At 37.9% G+C, this 13,764-nt stretch overlaps 1 protein-coding gene across 1 annotated transcript in view; it reads right to left on the bottom strand.

Annotated features, from left to right (window-relative positions):
• Positions 1-13,380, bottom strand: part of LOC120417220 (T-cell leukemia homeobox protein 3) — a 51,768-nt gene extending 38,388 nt beyond the window's left edge. The window contains exons 1-2 of the mRNA XM_039579181.2: positions 12,638-13,380; positions 8,217-8,578 (exon numbers count right to left, since the gene is read on the bottom strand). Of these exons, the coding sequence (XP_039435115.1) occupies positions 8,217-8,578; positions 12,638-12,810 (535 nt within the window). The 5' untranslated portion in view covers positions 12,811-13,380. The remainder of the gene's footprint in view (positions 1-8,216; positions 8,579-12,637) is intronic.
• Between the last annotated feature and the right edge of the window lie 384 nt (positions 13,381-13,764).

The following is a 13,764-nucleotide window of genomic DNA, read 5'->3' as shown; positions in this document are numbered from 1 at the left end:
CTCAAACTTCGAAGCCCGTTTTACCCCACTTCCCTTTGTCGTAGAAGGCTCATATTTGGCCCCTTCATCTCATGTACAGACAAACAAACGCTGAAAGTTTCATCCAAATCGGAGCACCTCGATACGACCATTGGTGAAAAACTCGCTCTTAAGGGATAGGTTATTATCGAACGTATGTGCAAAAATTTTACTGTTACATTGGATGTATCAAAATTAGTGGCCAAATCAAATTTCTATCAATGTCACCCCGGGCTATCAAAGTCACCCCAGTTTGCGGTAACAATAATGTAAGGCTACCAACTCTTGCTGAGCCAAAATCCGTACACTTTGCCGATATGACACCATGGTGTAACAAAAACTGTCAATGAATTATTTAGATAAATTAAAAGTAATAAATTTGTGAATAAAAAATATAAAACTGTGTCATTTTTACAGCTAACGAATTTCACAAAAAGCTATCAGAGTGCTTATGACTTGCACGTTTAAAAGTATTAATAAAATAAACCGTGATTTGAATCAAATCATTATGTTATTCAATTTTTTTTGTTAAACGTTTAAAAGTTTACGAAATGTCAAGTTTGCTTTTACGAATAATATCGTTCTTAGTGTTTTCACGAACACTTTTCCAGAGTTTTTTTTATTGAAAAGGTCCTATAACATGTGAAACACAACAGTTTATAGGACCTTTAAAAAAACTCTAGATTTGTTAATTCAAATGTTCAAATGTTTTCACAAGTTTTAGAAAGCCTTTGGAAATGGATAAATATATTTAGTAAGGACATTCTAAAAGAACAATTCTGAGTTTTTTAAGGTCCTATCAACATATGAAAGACAATAGTTCAAAAACTCTAGAATTATTGATAATCAAGTTTGAATTGAGGAAACCCCGGAAAACTCTCCCTTTTTAAATCAAACTCACAGAAAAATAAAAATTTCTAGTTAACAAAAGCTTCGACCAAATCAAAAAAGCAATTCAATGATTAAAAAGTTGTTGAAATTCCGTACAAATCCGTATTATGCTTAAAATTCCCTACAAAAATTCCGGTCTGTTAAAAATCCGCGAAGAGGTTCGAAAATCCGTATGGTAAGGAATAAAACCGTACAGTTGGTAGCCTTACAATAATGACAAGTAAAATTTATTATTTCCGTTGTAAACAAAATTTTCTAAATATCTGACGAGAATTTTTTTTCGGTATGTTGGTAAACTTTAATGTTTAAAATTCGATTTTTTATGATCAATTTTTGCATGCTCGTTTGGTTTTTTGTTTTGTTTTGTGCGGTTCGGTTCTCCTACATGTTGCATGCAATTTTTGGGTTGTATGCAAGAGCGACGAAACCGCCCTAATAGAGTAATCTACATGCGCATGTATTGCGTGTACGTACACGAAAATAAAGTGAGGTTAAATTTTGTCCGGCCAGCAAAATCAAATGGTGCGCTAGTGTGCATGCGCGAAACGTCATAAAGCTCTATTCTCCATACAAACTAGTTTTGAAAAAATCAAAATGCGCGTGATTCTGGGGATCCGAAACTTTATGCTTCCTCTCGAGTTGAGCATGCGCAGCCATTTTTGTCATTTTTTGTAGGTCAGTGTAATTAGAGTTCACGCGCGCCGATATGACCGCAGAAGAATGGCCGCATAACATCCGCAGAACAAATTTTCGGCTGTTGCCAAAGGTTGTCTTGAGTTTTCAGCTGACTTTTGGAAAATATTGTAAACAAACCAAGTTGAGAGCCAAATCAACACGGAATTTCAGTTCAACTTGCAGCTTTTTACACTGCGGTAGTTCGGCGGCTTTAACCTCACTTGAAGCGAAGGAGAATTGTGATTTTATGTCGCAATAAGCAATATTCAGAACCATCATAAAACCTGTAAGTTTGAAAAAATTACTAGGGCTTCCAGGATACAAATTTTGAAAAAAAACCTTCAATTAGGCATAGTATGAAAAATTGCTGTCATAATAAATTTTGACCAACTTTTTGAGTTAAAATCGAATTTGCAATCAAACAATATGCAAGGCATAAAAAAAAGTTGAATTTCGGAAAGTTGAAAATCAAATTGTTAAATTTTATTTAAAAAATCAAGCAAAACAATGCCAAAGGGCCGTTGTGGGATTGTAACCAAAGAGTGTGTCCTGCTCACGCTAGAGGATGTTTACATCTGGCATGAAAGGGATACACTCTTCTAATCTAATCTAATCTAATCAGACCCTAGCGCAGCCAATCTTTCGAAGGGATCCTGGAGAGTGCCTTAGGTTAGATGACGCCTAGCACTCTTCTTGTCATTTATTAACATTTGTAATGCGCCATTGCATTGAAATGCATTGAAACATCACAAGCGTTAAAGCGGCCAGGCCTACTGCGTAAAGCCGTATCGCAGAGATGACTCGTAATTGGGTTGAGTTTGAGCACTGAGTGTTCGAACAACAACACTATTCTGAATCGACAGGGGAGGAAGAAGCGTGGGGACACACCACCATACGCTCCGAGATTTGGTTGTATTCGTTGGGAGCACCATGCTAAGAAGGTTTGGTACTCCGGGACCATCTGGGATGGGACATTGTGTTTTCACGAATGCCCTGGACACTATTTGCCGTGGTTATAGCGCCACAACTCGCTCTCTGTAACAGTTTTTCTAATTCCAGTCCAAGCTCACCAAGTCGTCATGGCCTAGTGGTTAGCATTTTTGCTTACCAATCCAAAGGACGGGGGATCGAACCCCGCCTCGAGCGACTTTGATTTTTCGTTCATATTCATCATTTCAAATTCATGTGTTCTTAACTTTCTCGTTGGGAGCAGATGGGCATCGAACCCAGAACCATTCGCTTACAAAGCGAACACCGTAACCAGTCAGCCACGGCCGCTCCTTAGCATGAAAAGGGATACACTCTTTGTTTACAAACCCACAACGGCCCTTTGGCATTGTTTTGCTAGAAATGGTATATAAAAATGTTTGATTTTAGATCAGATACCACAAATTTTATCAATGTATTTAAATATTTCAGGTGAAATTACTTAAAATATGTAATAGGCAAGCTTAATGTTTCAACTATTAAAAATTCAGTTTTTTATTGTGTACAACCGTTTTCATAAAGTAGGGAAACAACATCTAATTCCAGCGTTTCACTAATTTTGCCATATCAGCACTTTAACGTTGCAATTGCAGCTCATAAAACGTATTTTCAACTGAAATCGCGTCGATCAATAATGTTTAAAAAACAAAATTGTTGATTTTTTTTTAGTTTTTCAACTTTTTTAGATTGTTAAGGATTAAAAAAAAAAGATTGTTTTCCTAAAAATTTAGACATAAAATTGGCTTATATTCGGCTTTAAATGTAGACCACATCAGACGGAAACGACCTACACGGAGAAAAAACAGTTCCAAAAATCATGAACAAGCATTCATGAAATACGGAACCAGGACGATATGGACGATTTTGGGAATTGATTATTCTCCGTGTATTGAAACTTTAAAATTTTCAGTAAACTGATATTCGAGAAATTCATATTTTAGTAAATATCAACAGAAAAATTAACCTAGGAATAATTTGACAATGACACAAATTGTGACTTGTCAAAACAAGCGGTGTCAAACCACCTAAGTTCTACTACATTCGTAGAAGCGGAACGGCTCCCCGAGAGAACGACTTCAAGACCTCGGAAAGACAATTGCGTGCGCTCGCTTCGGCTCTAATTGACAGCCATTCTTCAACGAAAAATTACAGCCCAAGACAGACGAAAAAAAAAACAATTAAATCTAACAGCTTTTCGCCCGCGGTGGTGACACGATGTTACGACGTTTATAATCGCGGCGGCGGCGCGTCTTTTTTACGACCTCAAGAAGCCACATGGTGGAGGTTGCGTTTTTATGAGCGATAATTTCTTATAAAATCGGTTCGAGTAACGACTTTTGGCTACTGTTTGGCAGCATCTTTATAATCATACGTGCGTTTATTAAAGTCCAATAATAATGGAGGTTGGTCGGTTATGCCGGCGGCGGCTTCAGATATTATATAAATTGACTTTCGATAGCAGTTGAGATACAGCCTATTTGTTATGCTGGACAGTTGTTGGCTTTTGAAAATGATTTTTTGATTTGCGGCTGTAGTGTAGTTTGTGAGTTACATAATACGCAGATTAGAGTGAGAGTGTAAACAAACGTCATTGTCGGTTGCACATTTTTACACAAAATTTGAATTATTTCTTTATCAAATGACACACTGTATCCTCAGTGACAACGGCACCAAGGTCGAACACCTCATCGGAACAAGACGATTAGTGAGAGAACTATAACCTCCAGCTTGTTCCGACTCGAACCGCAGTCTGTAGTTTGGGATCCCAAGACCAAGATTTGCTTAATGGGACACCACTTTAGCTCTCATGATGATCGGTGTTTCCTCTGAAGCCACTTTGTTGACCAAACGAAGCGTGCGAGATGTTTGTTTTTTTTTTTCTGTTCCGGAATATCTACCTTGTTCCATCAACAACCTCTTTTGATCGTGGGTGCGGATGGGATGCTAAATTATAGGGTACCTTCGCTCGCAACTAGCGCCACATGCACGCGGAAACCGTCTGCCGGCGGTTGTGGTGACAGGTCTCACTGGTGCAGAAACCAGCTGGCGGATACTCCGTGACAACCTGGATCTTGAAGTGAAGCTTCGGACGGTTCAGGGTTGTTATTAGTCTGATGAAGATGAGTCTAATTGAGGACCCTTGTGACCCTTGAGATGTTCTGAAAATTCACGTGGTCAGCTGCGTCCTGCAATTTGGGTGACACGTTTGTCCAACAATTACTCAAAGAATTGATCAAATCAGCTGAAGTCAATTTCCACAGTCCAGGTTGATCACATAGAATGACTCATCGCACAGGCAGCTGATCCTCAACCCAGACATCTTTATCAGCAGTGTCTCAGGCTCAATTTATTAGTACCAATTAGCGTCAAACGTAAACGATTCACGTTTCAAAACGATGTGTTGACAAATTTTCCAAATGGTTCCGCACCGGCCACCTCCCGAGAGCAGGAAAAACCCAAAAAAAGCACAAGAGAATGAATCTTCAAACGGGCAGGGCGAAGACGACGGCGATTGAAGACTACGGCCACGCAGGGTTGGGTTATCTGGTAGCGATGGACAAGTTTCCGCACTTAAAAGATTAGACGAAACGACGGGGACGACCTCCGGGTGGTATCGGGTTTGGTATCTTTTCGAGTGTTTTTTTTTTTTCAAAGAGAAACGGTTTTCATTCATAAAAATGGGCTGCTCCTTGAAAATGTAAATTTAAATGAGTACTAAACACAGAGTTGAAACAGAAGAGACTTGAAAACATACTTTGAAAATTAAAACATTAACAAACATTTTAGAAAAAACCTATTTGTTTTTGTGAAGAAAAAAAAAAACAAAAACTTTGCATCAACTTGAAAATAACATCTCTAATTGCTGAAATCTGAACCTGTAGCCGAGAAAATTGGTGGATAAGCATTTTGAACTAATTTGCTCTTTCTCCGGTTTAAGGTCGTTGAAGGTGTCCTTCATTTTTGGGGCAATGACCAGTAGTGATTTTAATTAAAAGCCAGTTTTGAACGCGTTCTTTTACCATTTGATATTATTTCAAAACTTTGTATCCTTCGATTGTCAACCCACATTAGAAAAGAATATACTCAACTCTCCTGGTTGGTCACTTTTTCGTTTGACACTATTTTAGTTTGTACCGCGTTGGTTGGTCAAAGTCAACGAACTGTCACTTTTTATACGGCGCTCACGCACACTATCAAAACAACACACGTTTGAAAGTGTTTGTGGACTCCGTGTAAAAGGGGTGTCAAACCATCGGGGTTTTAGTGTATTGAGATTTTTAACAGATTCAAACTAGTCGAATTTGTCAAATTTTTGGACGCAAACGAATTTTGTTCCTTGAGAAGTGGTGAATATTTGTTAGAACTTTTGTGTGTCTTTGTGTGTGAGTGAATTTTTGAGTGGAAATTTGTGATTATTTTTTGGAATTTGCATGTAAATTTGTGTATTTTTGTTTGATAGTTTGTGGTAATTTGTCGAAGGAGCGGCCGTGGCTGACTGGTTACGGTGTTCGCTTTGTAAGCGAATGATTCTGGGTTCGATGCTCATCTGCCTCCGACGAGAAAGATTAGAACACAGAAATTAGAAATGATGAATATGAACGAAAAATCAAAGTCGCTCGAGGCGGGGTTCGATCCCCCGTCCATTGGGTTGGTAAGCAAAAATGCTATCCACTAGGCCATGACGACTTGGTGAACCTGAACTGGAATTAGGAATACTGTCACAGAGAGCGAGTTGTGGCGCTATAACCACGGCAATAGTGTCCAGGGCATTCGTGGAAATACAATGTCCCATCCCAGAGGGTCCCGGAGTACCAAACCTTCTTAGCATGGTACTCCCAACGAATACAACCAAATCTCGGAGCGTATGGTGGTGTGTCCCTACGCTTCTTCCTCCCCTGTCGATTCAGAATTGTGTTGTTGTTCGAACACTTAGTGCTCATACTCAACCCAATTACGAGTCATCTCTGCGATACGGCTTTACGCAGTAGGCCTGGCCGCTTTAACGCTTGTGATGTCTCAATGCATTTCAATGCAATGGCGCACTACAAAAGTTAATAAAGAAGAGTGCTAGGCGTCATCTAACCTAAGGCACTCTCCAGGATCCCTTCGAAAGATTGGCTGCGCTAGGGTCTGATTAGATTAGATTAGATTAGATAGTTTGTGGTAATTTGTCGGAATTTGCAGGTATATGTACGAATGTGAGGGAATTTTCGGGAATTATGCCATTTAACTTAATGTTTATGGGAATTTTATAAATGTGTGAAAATACGTATTTGATTAGTGAGATTTGTTGAGTGTGTTAATATTTGTGAATTGTGTGCGAGTTTTTTTTTTTTTGGGAATTAGTAAGACATTGCGGGTATTAGTGGGACATTGTGCAAGCATTCGGATTTTTTTTAAATAAGCTGTATATTTCTAAAAATTTGAGATTGATGTGAGAATTTGTTATTGGATTTGCATGATTTTTTTTTAATTTTTAAAAAATTGTGGAAAATTGTTTGTGAATCTGTAAGAATTTGTGAGAGCTTTTGAGTGAGTTTGTGTTTTTTTTCAAATAATTAGTAAAAAGAGGATATGTGGTTATTGGAGGGAAATTGCGATTTTTTTTACATATGGTGCCTACAACTTCCTTGGTTAATAATTTTATGAAAAAAGAGAGAAAAAAATAAACTTCCTTGGTTGCTGCACGCAGAAAAAATATTTTGTAGAATCAGCCTGTACGAGGTTTGATTAAACAAAATTTTTGTTGAATATAATCAACATTGAATATAATCAATGTTGAATATAATTCAACGATTTTGCGTTGAAACAAACCTTGACATTCTCAATTCCACAAAAATCTTTTGTTTTTTTGAAAAATTTGCTTTGACGTTTAGCGTTGATTCAACAAAAATCTTGATTTTTGAAATATGCCTTTTTTTCTGCGTGTGTGTACCTTAATTTTTTTTATTTGTGGAAATTTATTTGTTGCTTTGTGAAAATTTGTAGGAACAATTTTGCGAATTTGAAAAAATAAATAAATTTGTTTAAATTTGTTTGTGAATTTGCGGGATCTTTTGGAAATATTAATGGTATTAATGCTTTTTTTAGTTGTTGGAATTTTTGAAAAATTGTGGGATTTACTGTGAATATGAATGTGAAATTAAGGATTTTTTGGTAATTTGTTCTAATTTAATAAATTTGTATATGAGTTTCTGGGATTTTTTGAGAGTTTGTGGGTTCATGTCATATAATACGCATAGTTTCTAGTTAAATACTCCACATTCCATCAACAAAGAATGTCCGGAATTTCGTTGTTGACCTCAATCAAAAAAATCCTTCCAAACATCGCTACCGGTTTCAGTTTCATCATCTTTGATAGCTTCGGAGCAAATATTTGTGCCTCTCTTACAAGGTGGCGTGTTAGAAAACGATTAAAATTGATAAACCCGACTCGTTCTTCCCCGCTGGCAGGCAGCCACCAGGGGACCTCTTCATAGTTCTGAATTTATTATGTCGTGACTCAGACCAGGCCGCCGCCGGGACCGGAAATTATTAGCCCTCGAAACGTTGTGTCGCGCGGGTCGCAAGATGAATGGAACAGAAAATTGGGCACAGACGGGAGGGTCATTCATTAGGGGTCTAATGATAGAGGGTCTGCTTACCGGCCAGTCTGTCCTTGACGGCTTGGTGGGCGAGGGCGGCCGGATGTAGCGGGGGCAGCGACCAGGTCAGCGGATTGCAGGGCCCTCGCTGGGGAGGCACTCGGAGCACGTGGCCGGCCGGGTAGATCGGGTAGCTGTACAGGGCGCCGGCGGTGTAATGGAGTCCGCTGGCCGTGATGTGATGTTCCGACTTGCCGTTCGGACCGTCCCCGTCCCCGTCGGAAGACTCTTTGTCCTGTTTGCTGTGGTGGTCGTGGTCGTGGTCCTTTCTGCCGTACGATTTCGACAGGAGCCTCGATATGCTGAAGGTGAGGTTCTCGTTGGGGGATCGGGTCGTCTGCTCGGAGGGGGTTTGGTGGTCACTGGTAGGGGGAAAAGATGATAAAAATATGTTTTACACTGAAGCCATTAAATACACACAGAAAAATATGGCATATTTGAATCAACAAAATGCTTTGTTGTTTTGAAAATCATGATTTTTGTTGAATCAATACAAAATGTCAAAGCAGCTTCTTCAAAACAACAAAAGCCTTTTGTGGGATTGAGAAAATCAAGATTTGTTTCAACTAATTTTTTTGTTGATTATATTCAACAAAAATTTTGTTGATTCAAACTTCCTACAGGCTGATGCTACAAAACATTTTTCTGCATGTATGAAGTTTCTCCCTTTCCCTTCAAAATAATTGCCAAAAATCTGAGGGCAAAAAATATTATTGTGCTAATCACATTTTACTTTTAATTTTGTTTCCAATAAATTCGATTTCTCAACGCAGTGTTGCCAGATAATAAGATAATTTCACTTATTGGAAAAGTGCTTCAAAAAACTAAACAATTATGTAGCGAAAAGTTATTTATAATTCTATTCTTTGTTTTTAACATTTTTTAAAATTTAATTGTTTGATTTTTGTTTTCATGATTTATGTTCAAATTCCCGTATCAACTTATAATTTAATTACATTTCCTAGTTCAAAATCTCACAAAAATCATGCGTTCTGCAAACCAAAAGAGAGAAAAATTGCTTTACAAATTAATCTAACCCTTTAACGCAGGGGTGCTCAAAGTTTTTGAAGGCCGGGCCAAATTTGAAGCTCAAATGAGCTTGGGGGCCAAATTTACAAAACAAGTTTTTTGAAAAAATGAAATTACTTAATTTTAATTCAAAAGTCTAGAAAATACACCTATAAGTTGCTTTTTTTTAATTTCTGTATTCTTTTGAAAATTTTCGGTAATTGAAAATAATAGAAAACAGAAAATGGCATTTTCCAATGGTATTGATGATTTTATTTTTTTTAGGTATCTGAAAAAAGTTGCATGTACTTGTGTTTTCAACGAAATTTTAAAGTTTTTTTTAATTCAAAAAATGGTGACATGTAATCTGAACAATTTATGTAACGGCGTAATTTTATCTTTAATCCAAGTGCGACTAATGAAAAATCGTTGAGAGCCAGAATTTCAATAATTAATGAAACAAATGTTATAAAATGTTTCAAGCACCCGTAAAAGTAAATTGAAATCATTAATTTCAAAAAATGTAAAATTCGACAAAAAAAAACATAAATAATCCCGAACATGCTCAAATGATTCTAATCGCAGAGGAAAGCATTTTTAATAGAATTCAGCTATTTGCACTTAAATTTCCATTATTTTTTTGAAGTTTAAAAAAAAAATTGCCCCTGATTTTTCAACCCAATTTTTAATTATGGAGGGAGGGGTTTGTTGACAAAAGCTTTGTAAAATTTTGCAACAAGATTATTCCTCCGATTTCAACATTTTATCTGCCTGAATCGGATGGTAGTCGATCAAATTCGTTATCCAACTTTTATGAGTTGGAATCCCGTGGGAAGGTTTCTAAGTGTAAATTAAGTTTGAGGATCAGTTTATAAAAGGATCATTATGACTTTCAAATTATTATAGAATACTTATATTTTTGCAATTATTACAGACTTTTTCAGATTTTTAGTCAAACTTAATCGTTTTATAAATATTTCCAAAAATGTTTGATGAAAGTTATGACGATATTTACTAGTTTCACTCACATTGAAACGTATGAAATTGTTTTGATTATTAAGATTTTGAACAAAATATTTGTGTCCTAAAATGGGGATCAAAATATTGATAAATTATTAGTTTATCAAAATTTTATTAATAAGAGAGATGAGTATAAAAAGGTATTAAATAAACTATAATTTAGAAAAAAGTATAAAATCACTTTACAAGTGGTCAACGGGCCATTTTACATGATCATTCAAAATGGGTCCGCGGGCCACAAAAAATCACCTCGCGGGCCACGTTTGGCCCGCGGGCCATACTTTGGTCACCCCTGCTTTAACGCAACTCACCCAATTACCTCCGAATGATTTATTGCTCATGACTTTGGCATAGCACTCGAAAACCCTTCAACCAACTCAACCCTTCAAGCTGAGTCCAACCACAAAATGGGAAATTTTTACGTTCCCGAAGAAAACACCATCTTTGGAAATGTGTATGTGTGCGTTTTAAAGATCTGGGAAATCCGGATTTCCCCACCGAGAAAGCTTCCAAAAACCACTCACTTCGAAAAACGGTTCCAGCCTCATGAAATATTAATCTTCAGCTCCCACTCTAAGGGCAGCTATAGCGTTCAACTAAAACGCAATAGACCATCCCGATCTACTTTGTATTAAGTTACAAACATATCATGCGCTCGCTTCAACCAACGGCAGGTTGTTTGAGTTTGAGGAATAGTGCGAAAAGCCCGGCCAGCCGCAACCAGCGGGCCAGAATTTAAAATTCAATCTATTATAAACAATAAACATTACAAATTTATGAGCAGTTCGAGTCTCGGAGATTTAATTGAGGCGAAAGATTAAAATCTACCTCAGCGTGTACGATAACTGAAGGAAGAAGGGTTGGGTTGGCTTAAGTGGTGAGCGATTAGCCTGCAAAGTGAAGAAACACTATAAATCAGCGAAGCTGAGCATGAAAACGTGACGATCGAGGTGTGAATTTTAATTGGGTCTGTCAGGTTTACAACGGTGTGAGATTAGTGGGAGTGGATTTTTCTCAGTGTATGAATGATTTTTAATTTTGACTTTGGCTGATGTTTAACTATTTTGAAGGTATGTTTATGATGTGACTCTTTTTAAGAGTTTGGTTTGTTTTTATTCTCAATCTAGTTTTTTTTAGAAGACTTGAGCTAGCAGAGTTCTAACAGAGATGGATATTCTTACAGCATTCTAGTAGAAATGTTCTACCGTTTTAGCAGGATTCTGACAGAACCAGCTCTGCTAGAATATTTCGTGACCGGGATATTCCAATTGATGTTGTTCTTATAAAGCATTCTGTTGAAAACCAGCGCAGCAAGTTTTCCTCTCTGATAATTGTCTTAACTTAAGATATTCAGTTTCAGTAACTCACTTATATCTCACAAAAGTTCATTTAAACAGATTGACAGTCGCCAATCGAAGTATTTTCTTCGAACTCAGGAATCGAACAGGAATTTCTATCTTACTAGAACATTGTAAAGAAAAACTCGCACTTTTTTATGTCTGGCAGTTTGCCAAACTCGCCAAAGCCAAATGTAAACAAAGCAGGCAAACTGCCAAACTGTCCAAAAGATTGTTTGTTTGCGAGTTTGTTTGTTTGCCATAGTCTAATTGCTCCTTAAATAAAACGTCAGATACTGCTAAAGTAGTTTTTAGTTTTCGCAACGATCATTGTTTGCAAACAATGCAAAGATAAACAAATCCTGTTTGTAAACAGTGTAAAAATAAACAAATCGTGTAGTGCTAAACAAAATAACAGCAATATTTATGCAAATATCGATAACCAATTGAAACTTCTCAAATTTGTCAGAATTAGGTTTCGTTTAGTAATTCGAAAAATAATTAAGGTGAAGCCGTCGATCATTTTCGGAGATAGTTGATAATCACTCTAAAATATTCTGTACAAAATTCAATTTAACGAATTTCTGCACCAAAATGAATCAGCATGTGCCGGTTGTTGCCTTCTTGAAGCCACTGAAGGAATTGTTGATCTAAATCAAATGTGTCTCAAAATTTATAAAATATTGTGGAGCAATCATTGAAGTCCTAGTTGGCAATCATTGATTAATGACGATTTCCATAACTTCGCATGGAATGGGATCTTAGAAAGTTCTCTGTTTAGCAGACGGTAAATAAGTCGTAAGCAAACAACCTTTCGAGTTCAAAAATCAAATCATAATAACTGAAAAACCAGCAACGATTGCTAAATCTTTACCAAAAACAAACTGGCATTTCAGAAGCTGTTTTTTGGCTGCCCGTCTGATATTTCAGCCAACATATTTCGCAGGGACGTGACAGCTCGAGCTCGATCATTGTTAGCATCAGTGACGAGGAGTTCGTCATTTACATTTCATTTAAAGCGCCATTTACAAGAAATCTCGACCGACGGCCTCGTACCTCGCTAGATCCGACTCGTCGTAGCACGAACTCCCGTTGCCGTCGCCATCCAGATCTATATCCTCCGAGGCGGCACTGTTGTACGACATCCGCGAGTGCGAATCCGAATCCGCGTCCACGTTGATCTCCTGATCATGATCCAGATCTTCCTCCTCGTGCGTTGTCGACGACATTATCGCTAGCGGCGGAATTTTGACAGCGTTTTATGTTCACCACAATCCCTCAAAAAATCACCACTTCTTGTGTCACTGACACCACTTCCTGTCTTCTCGCGATCTTCGCTAACTGCTGTCACACTTGGCGAAACATGGCTTCACTGTTCACCAAACTTGGCGTCAAATTCACTAACACCCTGCAGGTCAACGAACCGTCACAGACGACAAATTAGCAGACGCCTTTGCCAATGTCAAACGTAACCGGCTGGAAAATTAAGTAGCTCAAATCGCACTAAAGACACTCTATTGACACACTTCCGTGTCCGGGGGAATCTTCAACCAAGCTAGCAGCACTGCAACACACTTGTGCTCGCAATCACTCTCATCTGCCAATTAATAGCTCGTTAGGGTTTAATCTGCCAAACATCCAAACATCAACGGCGCGTTAAAGCCGAAAGCGTTGCCAACCTTAACGCGAACCCCGAATTCAACTTGACGCGGACGACGAAATCTCAGCAGGCCGTGTGTGCGCGCGCGATTGACAGCAAAGAAACACTGACTGACTGGCTGGACGCGGCCGGTTGTGCAACCGTGCCAAAGCGGCTGAACAAAACAGTAGGCCACGCCCCTCGGCTGTCAGCCAGTGTGCGGCGTTGTGTACGTGCGTGGGAACGGGACAATGTAGGGGAGAGTGGGGAGACTTGATCCCCTTTTTTTGTATCGCACATAACTCTGTCAATTTCTCACAAAACTATAAACTTTTTGCATGAATTGAAAGCTTAAACATTCATCTGTGTTTGGCTAATAAGGATATTTCATCAGATGAACTCTTCGAATCATGCCAAGCGTTTTAAAAAAATATTTTAAACCGGCATTTTAAAAATGTTAGGGGTAACTTGATCCCCCTTTCAACATTTTGAAGAAATCTTAAGCAAAATGTTTCTTATTCATCCAAACTTTTAATTTTCTATA

This window comes from Culex pipiens, chromosome 1, assembly GCF_016801865.2.
Source record: "Culex pipiens pallens isolate TS chromosome 1, TS_CPP_V2, whole genome shotgun sequence".
Lineage (NCBI taxonomy): Eukaryota > Metazoa > Arthropoda > Insecta > Diptera > Culicidae > Culex > Culex pipiens.
This window is presented reverse-complemented; position numbering and strand designations above follow the sequence as displayed.